Source organism: Scyliorhinus torazame, chromosome 6 (assembly GCF_047496885.1).
Source record: "Scyliorhinus torazame isolate Kashiwa2021f chromosome 6, sScyTor2.1, whole genome shotgun sequence".
NCBI lineage: Eukaryota > Metazoa > Chordata > Chondrichthyes > Carcharhiniformes > Scyliorhinidae > Scyliorhinus > Scyliorhinus torazame.
Window position 1 is genome coordinate 206,687,067 of NC_092712.1, and position 25,088 is coordinate 206,712,154.

At 42.6% G+C, this 25,088-nt stretch overlaps 1 protein-coding gene across 1 annotated transcript in view; it reads right to left on the reverse strand.

Annotated features, from left to right (window-relative positions):
- The window catches only part of ngly1 (N-glycanase 1), a 79,953-nt gene that overhangs the window by 21,036 nt on the left and 33,829 nt on the right, over positions 1-25,088 (reverse strand). The window contains exons 4-8 of the mRNA XM_072509329.1: positions 18,909-19,068; positions 14,157-14,376; positions 12,103-12,224; positions 7,312-7,457; positions 1,729-1,839 (exon numbers count right to left, since the gene is read on the reverse strand). Coding sequence (XP_072365430.1) covers positions 1,729-1,839; positions 7,312-7,457; positions 12,103-12,224; positions 14,157-14,376; positions 18,909-19,068 — 759 coding nt within the window. The remainder of the gene's footprint in view (positions 1-1,728; positions 1,840-7,311; positions 7,458-12,102; positions 12,225-14,156; positions 14,377-18,908; positions 19,069-25,088) is intronic.

Below are 25,088 nucleotides of genomic sequence, written 5' to 3' on the forward strand. Positions count from 1 at the left end.
ACGCAGCTGTATCTCCCCCAGGCGGTGCCCCCCCGCCCATCCTCTCCCGTACCCGCTCCCCCCTCTCCCCAGCAGCAGCAACCCAGTAATTCCCCCCTCCCACCCCCCCCGCTAGATCCCCCGCTAGCGTAATTACTCCCCCCATGTTGCTCCCAGAAGTCAGCAAACTCTGGCTGACCTCGGCTTCCCCCCGTGACCTCGGCTCGCACCGTGCGACGCCCCCTCCTTCCTGCTTCTCTATTCCCGCCATAATTATCATAGCGCGGGAACCAAGCCCGCGCTTCTCCCTTGGCCCCGCCCCCAATGGCCAACGCCCCATCTCCTCTACCTCCCCCCATCACCACCTGTGGGAGAGAGAAAAGTTACCACATCGCAGGATTAGTACATAAAACCCCTCTTTGCCCCCCACATTCGCCCCACCACTTTGTTCGAGCGTTCTTTTTAATAACCCACTCATTCCAGTTTTTCTTCCACAATAAAAGTCCACGCTTCATCCGCCGTCTCAAAGTAGTGGTGCCTCCCTCGATATGTGACCCACAGTCTTGCCGGTTGCAGCATTCCGAATTTTATCTTCTTTTTATGAAGCACCGCCTTGGCCCGATTAAAGCTCGCCCTCCTTCTCGCCACCTCCGCACTCCAGTCTTGATAAACGCGGATCACCGCGTTCTCCCATTTACTGCTCCGAGTTTTCTTCGCCCATCTAAGGACCATTTCTCTATCCTTAAAACGGAGGAATCTCACCACTATGGCTCTGGGAATTTCTCCTGCTCTCGGTCCTCGCGCCATAACTCGGTATGCTCCCTCCACCTCCAATTGTCCTGCCGGAGCCTCCACTCCCATTAACGAGTGCAGCATCGTGCTCACATATGCCCCGACGTCCGCTCCCTCCACACCTTCAGGAAGACCAAGAATCCTCAGGTTGTTCCTCCTTGCGTTGTTTTCCAGTGCCTCCAACCTTTCCACACATCGTTTCTGATGTGCCTCCTGCGTCTCCGTCTTCACCACCAGGCCCTGTATATCGTCCTCATTCTCGGCTGCCTTTGCCTTCACGACCCGAAGCTCCCGCTCCTGGGTCTTTTGTTCCTCCTTTAGCCCTTCGATCGCCTGTAGTATCGGGGCCAACAGCTCTTTCTTCATTTCCTTTTTTATCTCTTCCACACAGCATTTCAAGAACTCTTGTTGTTCAGGGCCCCATGTTAAACTGCCACCTTCCGACGCCATCTTGGTTTTTGCTTGCCTTCCTTGCCGCTGTTCCAAAGGATCCACTGCAATCCGGCCACTTTCTCCTCCTTTTTTCATCCGTATCCAGGGGGGATTCCCTTCTGGTTTACCGCACAGTGTTTTCAGCCGTCAAAATTGCCGTTGGGGCTCCTATCAAGAGCCCAAAAGTCCGTTTCACAGGGAGCTGCCGAAACGTGCGACTCAGCTGGTCATCGCCGCACCCGGAAGTCAACATATTCACACATTCTTAAAATAATATGTGCCAATTTCAAACTATGCAGTAATTTGTATTAAACAAAGTAAGGAGCAACTGGGATTTTTATACTCAAAGTTCAAAATTACGTAATTCTATTTTAGTGACTATTTAGGTTGTGCATATTAAAGCAATGAATCAGTAGGTGGGCACAGACATCATTTCTATAACTCTTATTTTCTAAATAGCAATCATTTGCACATATGTATTTACATTTTGCATTTTAACTAGGCCACAAACAGTTATACACTGACCTCAGAATTTAATTTATTAATAGTTTCTCGTAGCAATCCCTCTCGGAGTTGAGTTCTGCGAGTCAGGAGCTCTGCATGCTTGCATGAATATCTCCAGCTAACATCAACCACCTTAAATGATAATAAGAGCACCAAGATAAGTGTTACATAGTCACACATTATGTTTTCTGGAAATCAAATTTCCTATTTTTCTTGCATTTTAATACGCGAGTCATTTTGAAGTTACTAGTATTCTCTAGGATGAAACTTTCCTAAGGTAACAACTTTAACCCCCATCCCTTGTGGTACATTGTGGAAATAGTTAAAATCTGAATCACATTCAAAGTAGGGCATTTTCTCCCATTTAGCTGAAGACAAAGGAATAAGTGATACTGATGAACTTGTCCTGCGAAAAGCAAAAATTGCATCAGTTATTTTCTGTTTCTTACATTGCTTGCCCACGCTCACAAGCCAGTGTGGAATGGAGTTGCTGCCAATGGTCTCATGCCGGGTTTTTATTGCAGATGTAAATGGAAGAAAGAATAGTGGAATGAGCTGTTTTTGCACAGCAGTGACTACCCTACAGCTTTGTTCGTTGAATATTGATTATTCAATCATTTCTCAAATCCTATTTTCCACCCTCCGTAACCTTAAGCTCACCCAAATTTCTGCTTCCCATTTCCTATCTTGCACCAAGTTCCTTTTACCCATCACCCTTATGTTTGCTGAACCACATTGGTTCAGTGTACACTAATGCCACAATTAAAAAATGTTCATCCTCATGTTCAAATCTTTCCAATAGACTGCTAATTGTTGTTTCAATCTTCTTGGCTATTGACGCATGAAAACCATTTAATGCTGGCCGTCTTTTGAGTAGCCACTTTGCATAGAAAGTTGCTTTGTGATGACACCAGGTCTGCTCAAGTTGATATTGTAACACTGCCAAGGGAGTTGTGTTGTGCTGGGATCTTGTAGGCAGGGAGTTTAAGCACACTTTAACACAGCATGATGACTCTATATTTATTGTCACAAAGTCTGTTTCAAATAACAAGCTACTTCAAAATAATAAAGAAAATAAAACAAAACAAAAAGAAATAAAGTACAAAGAACATTACTGCGCAGGAACAGGCCCTTTGGCCCACCAAATCTGCGCCGATTCAGATTCCTTATTTAAACTTACTGCCCAAACGATCTGCATCCCCTCCATTCCCCGCCCGTTCATGTGTCTATCAAGATACATCTTAAATGTTGCTATCATGCCTGCCTCCACCACCTCCACTGGCAATGTGTTCCAGGCACCCATCATCCTCTGCGTGAAAAACTTTCCCCGCACATTTCCCTAAACTTTTCCCTCTTACCTTGAACCTGTGTCCCCTTGTAATTGAGTCGTCCACCCTGGGAAAAAGCTTCTGACTATTCATCCTGCCTATACCTCTAATAATTTTGCAGACCTCAATTAGATCTCCCCTCAGCCTCCATCTTTCCAACGAAAACAATCTGAGTTTTTTCAACCTCTAACACCCTCCAAACCAGGCAACATGCTGGTAAACCTTCTTTGTCCAAAGCATCCACATCCTTCTGGTACTGTGATGTCCAGAACTGCATGCAATATTCCAAATGTGGCCTGACTAAAGTATTATACAACTGTAACATAACCTGCCAACTCTTGTACTCAATGCCTCGCCAATGAAGGCAAGCATGCTGTATGCCTTCTTGACCACCTTATCCACCTCCATTGCCACTATCATGGACCTATGGGTCTGAACGCTCAGATTCCTCTGTATGTCAATGCTCCCAAGAATTCTTTAACTGTATAATTTGCACCTGAATTTGATCTTCCAAAATGTATCACCTCGCATTTATCCGGATTGAACTCCATCTGCCATTTCTCTGCCCAATTCTCCAATCTATCTATAATCTGCTGTATTCTCTGACAGTCCCCTTCACTATCTGCAACTCCACCTATCTTAGTGTCATGTGCAAACTTGCTAATCAGACCATCTACATTTTCCTCCAGATCATTTATATGTATTACAAACAACAGTGGTCCCAACACCGATCCCTGTGGAACACCACTTGTTACAGATCTCCATTCTGAAAAACTTTCTTCCACTGTTAATCTCCATCTCCTGTTGCCAAGCCAGTTCTTTATCCACCCGAATCTCATGCGACTTTACATTTTGTACCAGTCTGCCATGAGGGACCATGTCAAATGCCTTACTAAAGTCCATGTAGAGGACATCCACAGCCTATCCCTCATCAATTAATTTTATCACCTCTTCAAAAAGCTCTATCAAGTTGGTAAAACTTGACCTTCCCCGCACAAAACTATGTTGCCTATCACAAATAGGTCCATTCGCTTCCAAATGTGAATAAACCCTGCCCCTCAGTATCTTCAACGGCTTCCCCACTGACGCAGGCTCACCAGCCTGTAATCACCTGGATTATCCCCGTTTCCCTTCTTAAACAATTGGACAACATTGGCTATTCTCCAGTCCTCTGGAACCTTGCCTGTGTTCAAAGATGATGAAAAGATATCTGTTAGGGCCCCAGCTATTTCCTCTCTTGCCTTGTACAGTAACCTGGGATATATCCCATCCAGCCCAGGGGACTTGTCTACCTTAATGTATTTTAAGATATCCAACACTTCCTACTTCATTATGCTGGCATGTCCAAGAGTAGTCACACACCCATCCCTAACCTCAGCATCAGTCATGTCCCTCTTCTTGGTGAATTCCGATGCAAAGTACTTATCAAGGATTTCATCCACTTCCTCTGACTCCACTCATAACTTCCCTTCTTCGCCCTAGTTATTTGTTGAGTATTATCTTTATGTTAACGATCTTTCCTGTATATTTAACCAAATAGCTAAGCTATTTACCGGTGCAATCAAACCAAAACAGAAAGAGTCTCTTAGTCAGTATCCCAGCACATCCCAGTTCCTATGTCACAAGTCAAAGCCAGGTAGTGAGACACATTTTCTCTCGGTTTGCTCACTCGCCACCTTCAACATCTGTTTATCTCTGCAGGCACTCAAACAGACAGAACTCTGTTCAATCCCCCTCTTTCTTGTGTACCCATCCCTGCTCACCTGTGCCTGTTTCAGTGATACATTCTGGGAAATGCAGTACATGTGACCTGCTGTGTAGTCCCAGCTGAGAGGAAATGAAACATACGTGCAGGGAGGCACTGCCCCTCCACAACTGTGCCCAATGCTGTGTTACCATATAGACAAGGAGGTGCTGCATGTCAAAATTCAAAAGTCACATATCTGTAACCTACAAAGTTTCACACCCTCCCAACATCAAAATAAATCCCATTCCAGTAGATCCAATGACATTGGCAACTATCTGACAACATGAAAATTTGCCAGCTAAGTCTTTTCCACAAAATGAAAGATAAATCAATTCTGGCTAATTACTGTTCTATTAGCTTTCCCCTAATCAAAAGTGACAGGGATCACCCTAAACAGCAAGGGAAAACTCAACTAACGATGGCACCAAGGAGTCCGTGCAAAACTATAAGTTGAAAGAGAAAGGAAGGTAGTTGAGATTGTTGCAGGTCAGTCATCCCAGCCCCATGATATGACCACAGGAGTCAGTTAGCAAAGCACTCTTGGTCCAGCCAACTTCAGCTGCTTCATCAATGACGTTCACTCCATTAGGACAGAGGTGTGGTTGTCCAGTGACGATTCCACACTCAGTTCTTTTCACTCCTTCAACAATGAAGCTGCCGCCACCTCCAGATAAATGTATGTTTGTACGGAAAGTGAGGGGCAACATTCGTGCCACGAGTAACAGATAACAAGCAGCTCCAATAAAGGAAAGCCCAGTTATCTCCCGTGAAATGAGGAGACTAAGGGGTAAACCATTTAGGACTGAGATGAAGAAAGATTTCTTCACTCAGAGTGGCGAGTCTGTGGAATTCTCCATCACAGAAAGCAGCTGAGGCCAAAAAATTATATGTTTGCAAGGGAGAGTTAGATATAGCTCTTGGGGTTAGAGCAGCTCGGTGGCGCACTGGTTAGCACTGCTGCCTCACAGCACCGAGCACACAGGTTCGATCCTGGCCCTGGGTCACTGTGCGTGTAGAGTTTGCACATTCTCCCAGTGTCTGCATGGGTCTCAGCCCCACAACCCAACAAGATGTGCAGGGTACGTGGATTGGTCACACTAAATTGCCCCTTAATTGGAAAAAAAAAATTGGGTACTCTAAATTTATAAAAGAAGATACAGCAATTGGGATTAAAGGAATCACAGAATATGGGGGAAAGCGGGAACAGGCTATTGAGTTGGATGATCAGCCACGATCATAATGAATGGCGGAGCAGGCTCGAAGGGCTAAATGGCTTACTCCTGCTCCTATTTTTCTAAGTTTCTAAAGTCAATAGCACCACTGAGTTTGCATCCATTAGCTTCTTGATAGCCCTATTGACCTGAAGCTGAACTTCCACCAATCATGTTAATACTGTGGCTACCAAAAGGAGGGCAGAAGCTGGGTTCTTTGCAACAAGGTTCATTTCTTCACAAATCCTCTCAATCTAAAAGGTTCAATTCAGGAATGTGATGGGATCATTGCCATTTCCTGGATGGGGTTAACCACAATATTTCAGAAACTCAAAACTATCCCAAAATAGCTGCTTGATTGGCATCTTTGCCACTGGACTCAAGTCTACATCCTCAATCATGGATATATTTCACTGCAGTGAATCATCTACACAATACAATGTAGCCACTTCACCATCACCTTCCTTTATTGCAACATATATGAAGACCAGAACATGATACTGTGGGAACATATCACCTCCAAGCCATACACTATCCTGATTTAACATTAAAATCAATATTCCTCATCATCCATGGAATTCCCAACCTAATCAGCGCAGGAAAATACACCCCTAATTTCTGAGGGCAACAAAAGATAGGAACAAGTGCAGCTTTGCCAGATCAAATACTTTTACATAGATTCAGAGAATTTACAGTGCAGAAAAAGGCCATTTGGCCCATTGAGTCTGCACCAGCCCTCGGAAAGAGCACCCTACTTAAACCCACATCTCCACCCTATCCCTTTAATCTCACCTACCCTTTTTGAAACTAAGGGGCAATTTAGCATGGCTAATCCACTTAACCTGCACATCTTTGGACTGTGGGAGGAAACCGGATCAGCCGGCGGAAACCCATGCAGACACGGGGAGAACGTGCAAATTACACAAAGACAATCACCTAAGGCTGGAATTGAACCAGGGACCCTAGAGCTGTGAGGCAGCAGTGCTAACCATTGTACCTCTACATTCTTACAATATGGTTTGGAAAGTCAACCCAGGCTACCCCATAACACAGCAAATGGGAGTGATTCTTTGGAACTCAAAATTATGATTTTAATATGCCAATAGAAAGTTAACAAACTGATTGAAACAATATTGGCCCTTTACTACTACGTCTACCAATCATCCTCAGAATCTGCATTCTATGAAAAGCATAACACTTCCTTTCACTGGCTAGAGCCCAGAGGGACAATTCATAAATTCTTTAAAGCCATTGGTATCAAGCAACCTATTCAAGGGATTGTCACTCAATTAAGATTTACACATGCGCATATTTTTACCTCATCCTTCGAAAATGCAAAAATATAGGACAGCTTCTTTCCCCATCCAATTTCATACAGGAGTGGTTTATCACAGATATTTTCACAAGGATCACAATGCAGCCACCTTTTCTGAGAATTTGAATACACCTCTGTCCACACGTGATCTGAAAAGACAACCAATATTCAAGTTACATTATAAAAGCTAAATTACACCTGCTATAACTACTTGAACTGACTGGAAACACTCTAGTATAACATGCACTCCCAATGTTCACATATATGTCATTACATATCTAATCTACATTACGGATGACCTCATTTACAGTTGACACAGAACAATGTTACAAATAATCATTCACATCTAATGTAATTCAGTACGAGAGAAGGCTTTTGCTTGAAAGAGCAAGATGTAGAATCAGGTTGGGTAAAGAAATGTGAAGATAAGAGGTCAATTGTGGGAGTAGTTTGTAGGTCCCCTAAGAGTAGTTACACCATAGGACTGAACATACAGGAAGAGATAAATGGGGTCTGAAAGGAAGGCACTACAAGTGATTTTAATCTACGTTTAGATTCAGAAAATGAGACTGACAAAGGTAGCCTGGAGTTTTGGCAACAATTTCTCAGAGCAGCACATTCTAGAGCTATCCAGGAAGCAGGCTATCCTACACCTGGTAATGTGTAATGAGACAGAATTAATCAATAACCCCCTGGTAAAGGAGCCTCTCGGTGACAGCAATCACAACATGACAGAACTTGGATAGAGTTTGAAATGAAGAAGTGCGGGTTCATGACTAATATTTAATCCCAAATGAAGGTAACTTTTGAGTGAATGAAGGCAGAGTTGGCTAAGGAATTCGTAAACTACTTTAAAAGGTAGACAGAGTTGGGGTGGCAGTCTTTTACGGAGGCATTTAACTCTCAGCAAAGATTTATCCCAGTGAGAGGGAATGGCTCATTGAGAAGGATGCATCCTCCATGGCTAAATAAGGAAGTAAGGATAATATTAAATTGAAAGAAATACTGTACAGATCTGCAAAAATTAGAGCGACATGTGGCACAGTGGTTAGCACTGGGACTGCGGAGCTGAGGACCTGGGTTTGAATCCCGGCCCTGGGTTACTGTCCGTGTGGAGTTTGCACATTCTCCCCATGTCTCTGTGGGTTTCACCCCCACAATCCAAAGATATGCAGGTTAGGTGGATTGGCCACACTAAATTGCCACTTAATTGGAAAATAATAATAATTGGGTACGCTAAATTAAAAAAAAAAAAAATCTACAAAAATTAGTGGGTCAGAGGATTGGACAGATTTTAAGAACCAGCAAAGAAGGACTAAAAGATAACAAAGATGCAGAAAGCAGAGTATGACAGAAAATGAGCTAGTAATATAAAAACAGATTTGAATAGGAAAAGGGCTATAAAAGCTATTATTAGTCCTCTAGAGTGGAGGTCCTCCTGACAGCGGAGAATGCAACCCTTTATGTCTGACTTCACAGGAGAGTACGCGGAAAATTTCCCAAAGGTTCATGAAAATCAAGTTAGGGAGGGATGAACTCATTACAATCACCATCACCAGGGAAAGGGTGCGAGGAAAACTATTTGACCTAAAGACTGACAATTCTCTAGGACTAAATGGCCTGCATCATCAGGTTTTAAAAGAAGTGATAGCAGAGATGGCAGATGTATTGGTTATAATCTCCCAAAATGCTTTAGATTCTGGAAAGGTTCCAATGGATTGGAAAATGGTTAATATAAATGCCTCTATTCAAAAAAAGCAGAGAAGCAGAAAGCACAAAACTATAGTCCAATTAGCCTCACATCTGTCATAGGGTAGGTGATAGAATCCATTGTCAAGGAGGTTATAGCAGGATACGTTGGATAATCGGAATTTGATCAGTCAAAGCCAACATGGCTGTGTGATGGGAAAAGAGTTTTTTGACAAAGCAACATTCAAGATGGACAAAGGGGAACCAGTGGATGTGGTTTACTTAAATATCCAAAAGACATTTGATAAGATGTCACATTAAGGTTACTACCCAAGATAACACATGGTAACATATTAGCATGGATAAAGGATTAGTTAGTTAACAGGGAGCAGAGGGCAAGGATAAATGAGTCTTTTTTGGATTGGCAAGCTTTAACTCGTGGAGTGCCAATGGGCGGTGCTGGGCCCTCAATTATTTGCAATCTAGATCACTGACATGGATGACGGGAGTGAATATGGTAGCCAAATTTGCTGATGCTAATATACCACGATAGGTAGGAAAGCAAGTTGTCAAGAGGTGGTGGGTGGGCAAAAAATTGGCAGATGAAATATAACTGGGTAAATATGAACTTGTTCACTTTTATCAGGAAGAATAGAAAAGCAGTATACTATTTAAAATGGAGGATGAATGCAGAACTCAATGCTACATGAATCACAAAGTTAGTACGCAAGTACAGCATTTGACTGGGAAGGTAATGGAATGCTGGTGTTTATTACAAAAGGAATATAATATAAAAGTAGGGAAGCTTTACTGCAGCTGCACTGGGGCAGCACAGTAGCAAGCACTGTGGCTTCACAGTGCCAGGTTCCCAGGTTCGATTCCCGGCTGGGTCACTGTCTGTGCGGAGTCTGCATATTCTCCCAGTATCTACATGGGTTTCCTCTGGGTGTTCCGGTTTCCTCCCTCTAGTCCCGAAAGACATGCTGTTAGGTAATTTGGGCATTCTGAATTCTTTCTCAGTGTACCTGAACAGGCACTGGAATGTGGCGACGAGGGGATTTTCACAGTAACTTCACTGCAATGTAAGCCTACTTGTGACAATAAACATTATTATTATACAGGGCAAGGTGAGCAGTTTTGGACACATTACAAAAACTTAGAATTTGTTTTCGAAGCATTTCAGAGCAGGTTCACTGGACTCATCAGTGGGATGACGGGCTGTCTTATGAAGACAGGTTGAACAGGTTAGGCCTATACCCATTGGAGTTTGGAAGAAAGCGAGGTGATCTTATTGAAACATACAAGAACCTGAGGGGACTTGATAGAGTAGATATGCTTCCTCTTGTGATGGAGACTAAAATGAGGGGACATCAAGAGGTCCTTTCCAGACAGAAATGAGGATGGTGTGTGGAATTCTCTTCCCAAAGTAGTGGAGATTGGGTCATTGAATTTATTTAAGGCCGAGTTAGACAGGTTTTTGTTAGGCAACGGAGTCAAGGGTTATGTGAGGGTGGGGGGCAGACAGGAAAGTGGAGCTGAGGCCACAACTAGATCTGCCAGGATCTCATTAATTTTGCAGCAGGCTCACAAGAGTCAAAAGGCCTATCCTGCATTCCTAATTAATGCTGCATTTAAAGCACTTAGCTGTGGAGCAATAATTTAAGATCAGATTTAGTTTAATTTAGATAATCCCGATGCCAGGATTTGTACTGCATCAAAACTTGAGAATAAGAATCACACAAACATTTCAATTAAGTCTTTAAAAAAAGGTAATTAACAAGGTTCTGAATTTACTTTTCAAGCCAATTGCTTAAAATGCAAGTTATTAGGGTGTACTGTGGTGCAGTGGTTAGCACTGCTGCCTCATGACGCTGAGGGCCTGGGTTTGATCCTGGCCCCAGGTCATTGTGTGGGTCTCACCTCCACAACCCAAAGATGTGCAGGATAGGTAGATTGGCCACGCTAAATTGCTCCTTATTTGGGGGGAAAAAACTGGATACACTAAATTTTTTTTTAAAATGCAAGTTATTAATTAGTCAGGTAACTTAATGGTTATCCCACTGGACTATCAACCCAGAGGTATTAGAAATTTAGATCTGCCATAGCAGGTTCTGAAAGTAAATTCAACAAATCTGGTAGTCTTTGGACTAACACTGGAAAGTGACAATTAAATCTACAAGATTACACAAAAAAACAAATGATCCAGTAATTTATTTTTCTTTAAATAAAGAAACCTATCTTTTTGTCTAATCTATACATGACTCCAGGGGTGGGTGATAAATACTGTCTTATTAATGTTTCCCACACTCCAAGGACAAAATAGTGAGAAACAGACATAGCAATAACGTGTTGCAAATTCACAAAAGTAGCACATTAAAAAAATCAAGTTCAGGAGTTACATCAAACCCGAGTTGTAGCAACACACAGCTAAAATAAATTTTGCATTAGATACCTGTAAACACATTATATCCCTGTGTGTTATTTTGAATACAGGGGCTGGTTTAGCTCAAATTGGCTGTTCAGCTGGATTGTGATGCAGAGCAAGGTCAACAGCGTGGGTTCAAACCCCGTACTGGCCAAGGTTATTCATGAAAGCCCAGTCTTCTCAACCTTGCCCGAGGAGTGGTGATCATCAGGTTAAATCACCATCAGCTAGCTCTCCCCCTCAAAGGGGGAAAAGCAGGCTATGGTCATCTGGGACTATGGCAACTTGAATGTGAACACCTGCATTTCTATGTCTTTTATGGCACAAAGATGTCCCAAAGTGCTTCACAATTCTATTATTAACTTGCTGTATCAACATACATTCTACTTTTAAATTAAAACACACTTTATTTTAGCAGGTAGTAAATGTGTATTTTTCAGCAAAAATGTGCATATATAATCATTGAATAGTTTGAACTGGTACATTATGGAGAAAAATGAAACACCACTATAATAACACTTATGCTGTTCTGCCATCAATGAAATGTCTGAATATTGGAAAAATGCTGCTCATTTCTCTAATACTAGCTCCTGAAATCAGTGGATACATCAGTGACTATGAAAAATGAACGACACTGTTGCTCTATTCAAATGCCCCTTTATAGATTTACAGTATTTTACCTGTTGTACACCTGACATATCTTGCTTCAAACCCCATAGCTCTGCAGCAAAGTGTGAAGCAGTTGGCCCACTCTCCACAACGTCCCCTCCTGGTTTCCAGTAACTTCTCAGCATGATTATACCTACAGATTTCAGAGAATAAAGATGTTACATTTAACATACCGCCAAACGTGATACAGAAGGCCTTTCAAAAAATTGCTTTTAATAACCACAAAAGTAGGTTATAGTAAAATGAATGCTAGTTAGTACTAGTTAACGTCCATATCGTAACTGCAACAAAAGAAAAAAATTTGGAACGGCGTGATCTTACAAGGTGAATATACCGTTGAACTTACTTGTAACATGAGTAGCAGATCTTGACCGGGGTCCCAAAGATTGCTCACACATTCAATTCAGTTACAATTTCTGATAGTCCATAAGAACATAGGACCCAGCTATCATACATTAAGCCATTTAATTGATGAAAATTTTAAATAGTTAAGGTTCCAACACTGATCCCTGTGGCCCTCCATTAACTACAGCCTTACATGTTTAGAATTATTTCAACTTCCTGCTTTTGGCATGATGGTACAAATGCTCCAGGGGAAGAATGATCATAATATGATGAATGTCACAGAGTTGAGAGTGATGTGGTCCAAAACTAGGGTCTTGAGTTTCAACAAAGCCAATTATAGAAGTACGAGGAGCAAGTTGGCCAACCGAGATTAGGAAACTAGATTAAAAGATATAATGGCATTTAAGCATTTGACAAAAATTAATCATTCTCAACACACATTCTTTTATGCATGAAAATTTCACTGGAAAGAAAAATAGTACAGCCACGAATAACTAGACAAGTTAAGGATAGTATGGATTAAAAGAGGTCTACAATGTAGTAAAAATAATAATAAGCCTGAAGAAGAGTGGGACTGTTAAAAAAAATCAGCAAAGATTGAGGGAGGAAGAAAAATGAGTGTAAGCCATCAAGAAATAGAAAAAGATTGTAAGACTTTTTACAATCATATAAAAAGGAAAAGATTAGCAAAAGCATGAGTTCCAAGAGGCAAGGACAGGAAAAAATAATAATGGGGAATAAGGAAACGGCAGAGGCATTAAATAAATATTTTATAACCATCTTCATACTAGAAGAGACAAAGACCAAAACCAGAAATAGTGGGAACTAAAGGAATAATGGAACGGATATTAGTAATGTGTTTTGGGGGAAAATTTAATGGGGCTTAAAGCTGACAAATTCCTGTAGTCTAATTGTCTATATCCTAGAGTTTTAAGAGGTGGCTTATGAGTAAGCAGATGCATTAGATTTAATCATCCAAAATTGCTTTGGATTCTAGAATGGTCTCCCTTTGTTGGAAGGCAGCAAACTTAACTACACCATTCAAGATAGGGAAAATGCTAGAATATATACTTAGGGACGGCTCTTAACCAGGCAAGGTGGGATCTCGGTGACCCATTAAAAAAAAACAGCTGTCTGCTGCCAGGCAAAGTATTTCCAGCAGTTTGTTGTGTATTTCAAATTTCCAGCATCCGCTAGGTTTCACTTTTGAATTGTGCTGAAATTTATGGTGATTGGAACACAGATTGTCTTCAAAGTAATCACAAATCTACTAAAGCAGTGCACCATGCCTCAGAAAACATATTCTCCTTTGCTTTGTTTCTGTGAAACTAATTTATATCCAGTCCCATAATTAAGGAAATTTAACTTTGGCTCGGAAAGGATAGCAAGCTACTTTTACTGTGAAAACAATCCATTCAAGGATTCATGTTCACTTCCTCAATCAAAATATTTTAGAAATGGAAATGAAGATAAATTTGTCTGGCTTTAAGTATTTATGTTTAAGAATTACTAAGCGTTGCACCTTATAAACCAAGGACTTGAATAGCTGGTAATTAGTTTAGAAATCACTATCCGACAGTTTATTTAAAAATATGCAGTGATTTAATAATCAATAGAAGATTATAATAGTGAATATATATAGCAAATAGTGAATTGTAGAGGATATATTTCCATGCAGTCATATTATTCGGCACACCATACTTTATGAAATATGGTATACCTGGGAAATCGATTGCTGGTATTACATTTACTGCAAAGATGATTTTCAACTCTTTGAGCACCCCATCTTTGATCTTCACTGGATGGTGGAAGTGAACCCGATGGCTGTGTTGCTTCTCCACAGTTGTTACAGGGGAGAGAATCCACCCATTGAAAAAAGTCCTGTTTAAACCACTGTAGAAGTTCCAGCAACAAAAAGTCTTCCAGGTTTACTGTGGTCCCTATAAGAAAGAAAGACCATGCATTTATATAGCCCCTTGCATGACTTCAAATCACTAAGCACTTTTGCAATTTGGTCCTAGAGCTAGAGACAAGATTGGCTACAGGAGACGCTAAGAAAGAAAGTTCCCTACAAAGTCAGAGACAGGGCAGCACGGTAGCATTGTGGATAGCACAATTGCTTCACAGCTCCAGGGTCCCAGGTTCAATTCCCGGCTTGGGTCACTGTCTGTGCGGAGTCTGCACGTTCTCCCCGTGTGTGCGTGGCTTTCCTCCGGGTGCTCCGGTCTCCTCCCACAGTCCAAAGATATCAGGTTTGGTGGATTGGCCATGATAAATTGCCCTTAGTGTCCAAAATTGCCCTTAGTGTTGGGTGGGGTTACTGGGTTATGGGGATAGAGTGGAGGTGTGGAGCTTGGTAGGGTGTTCTTTCCAAGAGCCAGTGCAGGCTCGATGGGCCGAATGGCCTCCTTCTGCACTGTAAATTCTACGATTCTATGGCAGAGACCATAAACACCACATGGTGGCCCTCTAGATTATCCATGATAAGCACGAACACAGGAATACCAAGCCAATAGTTACTTGGTTCAATACATAGAAGGGTGCGACTCCTGAAAATGTTGCCATTAGTCACTCACAGGATTCTAGAAAGCAAAATAGAGAATCACAAAATCTAACAACACTTTTGAGATTGAAAACTTAAGACTCCACATATAGCTTAGTCGTGCTTTCTCTCAGACTAGAAGGCACACAAGTGCTGTAAAATCATGCAAGTATCGGTCATGTGTGCCATTATCTTTCAGCCCAAGTGGCTGCGGTTCAAAAAGTAGTGCAAATTAGGTAATTTACAGTCATCATTGACTGCAATTGTGGGCAGTTAGAACAGAAACATAGAAACTAGGATCAGGAGTAGGTCACTGGCCCTTCGGGCCTGCTCTGCCATTCAGTATGATCATGGCTCATCCTCTATCTCAATGCCATATTCCGGGCTTTCTCCCCATATCCCTTGATGCCATTCAAATCTAAAAAAAAATAGATATATTCAGCCTCCACAGTCTCTGTGGTAGCAAGTTTCACCATAGAACTTAATGAACTTTTGTCAGCTTCATTTAGGATAGCAGCAGATAAGATTAAAAGTCTCAGGAAATTATGACAGTGTAAATAATGGCATGTGATTTATGCCAATATTCCTAGAACTTCAACATTAGCACACACCCATGGTGACCAATTATTATGACAAAAGTTTTTAATACATTTTTATAAAAGACTTGTATCAAAGTCAGATGTTACTGCTGCACAGAAACCACCTGGAAAAAAAGTCACATTGTTTTCAAGGTGAGTGCAATATCATAAGTCCAAAGGGCTCTCAGAAATTTTTGAATTCTCAGTGAGCTTCTCCAAAACAACTACATGCATGTCCAATACCATATATCAGAAAATGTTCCCAACAAGCATCTTATTTGTATTAATTGGAACTATAATCTGATTTTTGATGGAGAAGCAAAGGCGTTAACAAGCTGAAACCAGCAACCTGTACCCAACATCGGATTTCTTCCCGAGGGTTGACATTTCAATGTTGTGCAAAGGCTTTCATCCTCTTAAGAATCGGAAAGCTAGACGGGTGAGAGCATAAAATCCTGGCGGCATGGTAGTTAGCACTGTCACTGTGTCAGAATCCTGGAACTCCTCCCTAACAGCAATATGGATGCATCTACATGGACTGCAGTGGTTCAGAAGGAAGCTCAATAGCATCTTCTCAAGGACATTTAAGGACAAGTAATAATGGGCGGTACGGTAGCACAGTGGTTAGCACTGTTGCTTCACAGTGCCAGGGTCCCGGGTTCGATTCCCAGCTTGGGTCACTGTCTGAGCGGAGTCTGCATGTTTTCCCCGTGTCTGCGTGGGTTTCCTCCGGGAGCTCTGGTTTCCTCTCACAAGTCCCGAAAGACATGCTGTTAGGTGAATTGGACATTCTGAATTCTCCCTCCGTGTACCCGAACAGGCGCCGGAGTGTGGCGACTAGGGGATTTTCACAGTAACTTCATTAGTGTTAATGTAAGTCTACGTGTGACAATAATAAAGATTATTTTTGGTAGGGCCATCCAAGCTACATTGGTCCAACAGTAGAAACCAGGAAAAAGCCAGTTTGCCGGTTCCCCAATAGAGGATTGAGAATCAGCCTAATGACCTCTACTGTAAAAAATATCTCTTGCTACTGAAACAGCTCCAAGACAGCCGGGTCTGTTACAGACTAACAGATATGATCAACTATAAAATATCACTATTAACTGGATGTAAAGCAAGATAATACTCTGTTAGTGTCAAATATCTTGGCCTAGAGAGACAACGGTGAAAGAAATAAAACAAAAAATGCTGGAAATAATCAGGTCAGAGTGTCCTTGGAGAAAGAGGTAACCTTTCAGGTCAATGACCTTTCATCAGAAATGTGTTATTTTGTGCCACTGGCTTACTAGCCAGAGGTAGAATTGGGCAATGATCCAGATTTCTTCGTAACTATAGTCAGCATTGGTATGGGTTGGCATTAGTCGTGGGGACAAACTCTGAGCTTTACTGCCTCTGTGAAAGCTGCCCTAATGTTCTAGCCCTCTGAAGGCTTTATTATACTATTGATGCACACACTGAATCAAAGCACCTTAATTAGAAATTTTCATACCCTTTTATTCTTTTAATATCTTTTTATTGTCTTCTGGAGATGTTATCTTACTTAGGCAAGGGTTGTGTGCAAGAAAACTTCAGGATTGCAAATGTTTCAATCCCATTCAAAAATGGGGAGGGGGTCAAATCCAGGAATGACTTGCCAGTTAGCTTAATGGGCAGAAACGTTTGGAGACAATAATCAGACAACAAAATCGAGCATCATTTGGAAAAATATGGGTTGATAAATGACAGCCACCACAGATTTGTTAAATGCTAAAGACTTGATTGAGCTCCTTAATAGGGTAACAAGGAACTTGAAGGTAGTACAATTAATGTTCTAACTACTGACTCCCAAAAGATTTTTGATAAAGTAGGACAGAATAGACTGGTTATCAAAATTGAAGCCCAAGAGGCAGTTGCAGTGTGCATGCGAAAAGCAACGATTCGCGCTGAACAGTTGTTTTACAGGCTTGAAAAGGTTATGTACACCAGGGTTCAGTATTCAGACCATTATCTGAATTTGGGTAAACAGGGCATCATTTTTAAAGGCTATGGATGGCATGATGCTCTGAAATATAGTAAAAAGTGTGAGAACGCTAACAGATTCCAGCAAAACACAAACAGAATGGTGAAATTGGGAAAAACATGATAGAAGAAATGGCCCAGCAGGCTATGCAGTCATATTCAAGGTGGTGGTGAGCCACTGCCTTCTCAAGGATAATTATGGATGGACAATAAATAATGTTCTTGCCAGCAATGACCTCATCCTGTGAATGAAGAAAAAACAGGCAATGTAACTCCTGCTCAATGAAGAATTTCACGAAGGACACTAAGTGTGCAAAGATGCGGCACGGTAGCACAATGGTTAGCACAATTGCTTCACAGCTCCAGGGTCCCAGGTTTGATTCCCGGCTTGGATCACTGTCTGTGCGGAGTCTGCACGTTCTCCCTGTATCTGCGTAATGTTACTCCTTAATAAAACATTGGTTAGGGCCCAGCTGTAGTATTTTATCCAATTCTGGCATCAAGGTCTTGAGAGGGGGAAGAGCAAATTTACTTGAATGGTGCTAGAAGGACTTCAGTTACATAAAAATCATAGAATTTACAGTGAAGAAGGAGGCCATTTGGCCCATTGAGTCTGCACCGATCCTTGGAAACATCACCCCACTTAAGCCTAGGCTTCCACCCTGTTCCCGTAACCCAACCTAACTAAGGGGCAATTTAGCATGGCCAATCCACCTAACCTGCACACCGTGGGAGGGAACCGAAGCACCAGGAGAAAATCCACGCAGACATGGAGAGAGAAAGTGCAAACTCCACACAGTCACCCGGGGCCAGAATTGAACCTGGGACCCTAGAACTGTGAGGCAGCAGTGCTAACCACTGTGACAAAAGAAAGACAGCTACAACCTGGTCGCATCAAATGTTGTCATATTGGTGTAGCATGTTGGACTGTCAACAAACTACAGACTGGGGTGGTATCACACAAGTTTATACCCAAAACTCCAAAGTGTATAGTCTCAATTTTGTAATCAGCATGATGCAACCAAAAGAAAATAATGTTTAGTCTATAGCACTTCTAGTCATTTGTCACAGTAAAATAAGAGATAAATTAAAAATGTTGTCATTCTTTCAGCTATCAACTGGGAGTTCAAATCTCTTTATTAAAAGTTATAGGTGTTCATGGACATTGTAATAGTCACTTTCATATGTTCTGTCCAGTAGTAGATATAGAACTGCATTGGCAGAAACAGATTTCTAAACACATCCTTGCAGCTCCCAAACAATGTTGCATGGAAGGCAGAAATCCTTCCCCTTCGTCACTACAACAAAAAGGAAGAAAGGATTCACTAGAATTTTTTTTAAAAGAACATACCAGAATCCAGTTTTATGGCAAGGAACAGCTTTTCATTAGCTCTTTGATTCAGTTCTTGGGTAGGGATACAGGCCAGGGCTTTTCGTTGAAGTGTAGGGTCCTCGTACATCAAGACATCCTGAAAATGCGTTTGCAAAGTTGCCAAGAAACTCCGAGAATTCTTTAGGGGTAAAAGAAAAATTTGACACATTCAATGATGCTGCAGACAATTACCTTAAGCTCGAAATGCTATGGAACATGCAAATTTTCAAAGTAATTTTAAATACATGACTTTATTGCATAAAGAGCCAACTTTCACAAGTCACAGAACTACTGAAAGAGGTGCATTGCATGTACTAAAATAATTCCTGTACGACAAGCAACCAAAGTAAATTATTTAAAACACTGCTTGGTGAAACTGTAAAGACGTGTTGGTTAAGCTAAGTCTTAAGGTTACCATCCCAATAAAAACCCCTACACATTTTCTCAAAAAACTAGAAACTACATAGGATTCATAGCACAGAAACAGGCCATTTTATCCAACCAGTCCATGTCAGTGTTTATGCAGCACTTGAGCCTCCCCCCCCCATCCTTTCTTGTCCAAATCTATCTTCGTAATAATCTATTCCATTCTCACTCAAATGCTTGTCGAGCTTTCCCTTAAATGCAATTATGTTATTCGCTTCAACTACTCCGTGGTAGCAAGTTCGACATTTTTACCACTTTGGATGAAGACGTTTCTTCTGAATTCCCCATTGGATTTCTTGCTGACTATCTTATATTGATGGCCTAGTTATACACAAGAGGAAACAGTCCCTCTGTATCCACTTTAAAATTATGAAAGGTTTTCATTAAAGAGCTCCATGAGGTCACCCCTCAGTCTTCCTTTTTCAAGAGAGAAGAGCCTGGTTGTCAATCCTTTCTTGAAATGTTTACCCACACATTTCTGATATCATCCTTGAAATTTTCTCTGCATCCTCTCCAATGCCTCTATAACTTTATTAAAATATGGCAACAAGATGTGCATACAGTACTCTGAGATCTAGAGGGTTTATCATAACTTCACTACTTTTCAATTCTATCCCTCTAGAAATAAAACCCTGTGCTTGGCTTGCTTACTTTATGGCCGTGATAACAAGAGCTACAACCTTTAGTGATTGATGTTATTTATACTATATTTTCTTCTACCCCATCTAGACTTGCACCGAAGAAATGTGACCTTCCTATTCTTCCCATCAAAATGGATTATCTCACATTTATCTATGTTGACTTCAAAGAACAAAGAACAAAGAAAAGCACAGCACAGGAACAGGCCCTTTGGCCCTCCAAGCCCGTGCCGACCATGCTGCCCGACTAAACTACAATCTTCTACACTTCCTGGGTCCGTATCCCTCTATTCCCATCCTATTCATGTATTTGTCAAGATGCCCCTTAAATGTCACTATCGTCCCTGCTTCCACCACCTCCTCCGGTAGCGAGTTCCAGGCACCCACTACCCTCTGTGTAAAAAAACTTGCCTCGTACATCTACTCTAAACCTTGCCCCTTGCACCTTAAACCTATGCCCCTTGGTAATTGACCCCTCTACCCTGGTGAAAAGCCTCTGACTATCCACTCCGGCCAATGAAGACAAGCATGCCGTATGCCTTCTTGACTACCTTCTCCACCTGTGTTGCCCCTTTCAGTGAGCTGTGGACCTGTACACCTAGATCTCTCTGACTTTCAATACCCTTGAGGGTTCTACCATTCACAATATATTCATTTACTAATTATTTGCCCATTCTACAAGTTTACTGCCCTCCTGTAACTTGTAACCTCTCCCCAATTTGGTATCATCTGCAAATTTAGAAATTATGTTTTTGATTTCAAAGTCCAAATTGTTAATGCAAATTGTGAACAGCAGTGGTTCCAGCATGACCCCTTGTGGAACAACTTGTGTTCCCACTATTTCCCACCCTCTGCCATTCTGAATAACTACCTTTTCTGCCCATTTGGTGCTTTGTATCTTGAATTCAGCTAGCAACATGTTCTGCCGCTTGTTAATGTGCTGCAATTCTTGTGTTATTCATTTACAGGATGTGGCATTGCCATTGCCTGATTGCCCTTGAGCAGTGGTGAGCTGCCTGCTCAAACTGCTGAAGACTATGTGGTCTAGGTATCCCCATAGTGCTGTTAGGTAGGACACTCCAGGATTTTGATCCAGCGGTATATAAAGGAACTCCGATATTTCCAAGTGAGAATAGTGTGCAACTTGCAGTTCCCAGCACCTTCTCACCATCTTCCCTTGTCCTACTATGCTTTAGACATCATGGACCTACGAGGGGATGTTGACGTTGCTGCAGTGCATATTGTAGATGGTGCACACTGCTGCAACTGTACATTAGTTATGGAGGGAGCAGATGTTTAAGTGGATAGGGTGCCAATCCAGAGGTCTGCTGGATGATGCCAAGTTTCTTGATTGTTGTTCAAGCAAGTAGAAAGTATTCCATCACACTCCTGACTTGTGCCTTGTAGATGGTTGGAACGTCTTTGGAGAGTCAGGTGGGGAGTCACTTGCCACAGAATATGTTGTTGTTCAGTTGGTACCTCATTTTGAAGGAGTAAAATTACTTTTGGGTATGATTTAGCGGGAGTGAAGGTTGTAGCTTCACCCAGGATTACAGAGAGTTCGAAGGAAGTACTGCAGATAGCACGTGTGATGCCAACAGTAGGGCATGTGGGAGTTAAGAAAACCCACTGGGCTGTGAATGACTGAAAGAAATATTGACAAATGTTGATCACATATCAAATGCCTGTGGTAGTGAACCAGGGGCGGGATTCTCCACAAACGGCGTAATCAGTCCGGCATCGCGCCGCCCCAAAGGAATCCTCCGCACCTTGAGGGGCCGAGCCCTAACCTTAGGGGCTAGGCCCGCGTCGGACTGATTTCCACCCCGCCAGCTGGCGGGAAAGGCCTTTGGTGCCCCGTCATCTGGCGCGAAACTGACTTTGCAGTGCGGCGCATGCGCGGGAGCGTCAGCGGCCGCTCACGGCATCCCCGCACATGCGCAGTGGAGGGGGTCTCTTCCGCCTGCGCCATAGTAGAGACCATGGCGAAGGAAGGAAAAGAGCCCGCCCGCGGATCGGTGGGCCCCGATCGCGGGCCAGGCCACCATGGGGGCACCCCACGGGGCCAGATCGCCCCCCCCCCCCCCCCACCAGGATCCCGGAGCCCGCCCGCGCCGCCTTGTCCCGCCGGTAAGAGAGGTGGTTTGATTCTCGCTGGCGGGACAAGCATTCCAGCAACGGGGCGTCGGCCCATCGTGGGCCGGAGAATCGCCGGTGGGGGGGGGGGTGACCCGCCAACCGGTGCGGCGCGATTCCCGCCCCCACCGAATATCCGGTGCCGGAGAATTTGGCCGGCGGGGGTGGGATTCACGCCAGCCCCCGGCGATTCTCCGACCCGGCGGGGGGGGGGGTCGGAGAATCCCGCCCCAGATTCTGAGAATTCGCAAACCGAAGGTGACCATAAGATAGAGGAGTCAGAATTTAAGAGTGGTGGCAGGGTAGAAGAGCCAGACGAGGGTTTTGACTTTAATTCTGATTATAAAGTCCTGATAAACAGTTGTTACTGAATAGATCCGTCACTAATTGATCTTGAACCATTGGCTAGTAATTCTTCCAAAGCGAGTAACGGAGATAGCAAACCGGAAGAAAAATGTGAATTGAACTTTTCTAACAGTAGCTTGTTACATACAGGTCTTGCAGTAAACCCATTGCCATTCCCTTCAGGTGAAAGAATTTTCCAGAGCAGGCTTGCTTTGAAGCAAAGTATACACAAAACCATGGCATCAGTTATTCAGGGGGAGGACAATAAGGATTGTGAAGTGCTACAAAGCGAGCAGCTGGTTAACCCATATCCTCTTGAAGGTCTACAGCACCTCTTTTGAGGTAAAAGCAGATAGTAAGGAAGGTGAAGTAATTAGTAATCAATTCCTTTTGAAAATAATGGGGAAGGTGAATGGAGAACCCTGTAGCGGTTCTACAACCGCACATGTTTACAAAACCAATAAGTTCATAGAGCCAATAATGTTCCATCATCTGATTCTGAAAGTAGAGGAGAACTATTGAAATTAGAGATAAAGGTTGTGACTGTGAAAACTCTGATGAGGTAAAAGTTGTCACACAAGGATTAGAGCACTCAAGAGGACCGACCCCTCAACTGCACTTGTTGCTGAAGGTAGCCACGCGAAGGCCAAGACAGAATGTAAAGCTGGAGAGGTTGAAGAGTCTATTAGATACAAATGAACCAAATATTTCTTTCAGCATTGACAACCGTACTTGTAGTTTAGTTGCAGGACATCTACGAATTTTGGTTAAACATTCATTGGACAATCAGGAAAGACTGACGGCATTACATGAGACCCTGAAAGAGACAGAAATAACAAAAGGTACTGCAGGAGTATAGCAGGAGTTGTAGGGGAATACCAGGGGCGCTCGGTTAACTAATCATGACATAGACATAAGAAACTTTGATCCCCTACAGCCACATCTATGTTGACTAAAACGACAGACTGGCTCCGTTAGAGACTAAAGAACAATGTAGACATATTGCAGAAACAAGCAAAACTACTGTGGTCCACAGAACGCCGAGTTGGAGAGATCAATGGCCATGTTGGAGGACAAACTAGTGCTGGCCACTCCGGGCTTTTCCAGTCCGTAATTCATTTGCGTTATAGCGAAATTTAAAACCTGGAGCGTGAGATTATGACGTGGAGGTTTGCATTACAGCAGTTTAATGTTAAAATTGTACATATTACAGAAAAGATAATGTAAGTGTGATTATTATTATAGAAACTGGGAGTGATTTAGATGGGTATGTGTTTATGTCTTGAATACCTCGTAATGACACCCCCATGCCCTGAAGGTTCATTATTTTGGCGGGGGCGGAGTACAGCAAGGATCCTCCTGTTTAAACCCGGTTTGTTACCCTTTTAATGGGCCTATGCCTTTAATGTGGACTTTGCCTTTAATTTGAGCAGAAGCTGGTGTTGGTTTCAACTGAAGTTTGACCTGTGACCCTGAAGCAAAGCAGTCTGCATGAAGAGGTCTGTAATTCGAACCAGCAGATTCCAGAATGATTTGACAGACATCAGTAATGACTCCGAGTGATGGACTTGGCTGGTGGGCAATGGGCTGACTCAAAATGCTGGGCTTTGCCAATACCCAGTGGTGATTGGTTTGGACTTCTACGCAGATTCTTAAGAGCCACGAGGTTCCATTTTTACTTTATTTGAATTCTGGTAGCGGAGGTGAATTACCCAGCTGAACTCTCTCCAGGGAACTCTCTCCAGGGAAAAAAGAACTGCTAAACTTATGCATGAAAAGATCCAGCCAACTCTTTCTCTCCAGTACGCCTGTGAATATTTGATTCCTGAAAACAGGGCCTGGAGGAGACCCCCATGAGCTGAGAGCAAAGTCTGAAGAAACAAAGCCTCGGTCACTCCAGGAAAGATATGAGTTCAGTGTTTTAAGAAAATGCAGGAAAGCCAGTGCGGGATGCAACATTAGAGGCTGTAAATCTCACTCATACCAGGAAGAAGATGCACTGAAGAATCCAACATTGAAGGTAAGGACTCTCAACTTTCTTTTTATCTTCAACGGTATTATTTTGACCCCTTTCTGCCCCCCCCACCGTGTTAGTTTGTCGTGTGCGTGTGCGTGGGTAGAGGTTGGGTCGGTTATGGGGAGCGGGGGATAGTAGGTTTGCTTGCAGTCATCCCGTTATAATTACTGCATATTTCATCTTTATTTCTTGTATAAACACAACAATAATTGTGTTTCAACTTACAAACCTGGTGACTGTAAATTATCGGGCAGCCAAGGGCCAAGATTTTGGGAATTTTATACGAATTATTGGTTAATTCACTTGTCAAAGAGGAAGGATTAAGAGCGAAAAGAGAGGAGAACAGGAGATGTGTATATAGGAGGGGGAATTCCAGACCTTAGGGCCTAGGCACAGACACCAATGGTAGAGCAATTAAATCATGTTGCTCAAAAGGGCAGAATTAGAAGGTTGTATGGCTCAAGAATGTTAGTGATGGAGGGGTGAGGCCATTGAAGAATTTGAAAATAGGGATGTGAATTTTAATAGCAAGACGTTGCTTGACCTGGAGCCAACAGAGGTCAGCAAGCACAGGGATAAATAGGTGAACGGGACTTG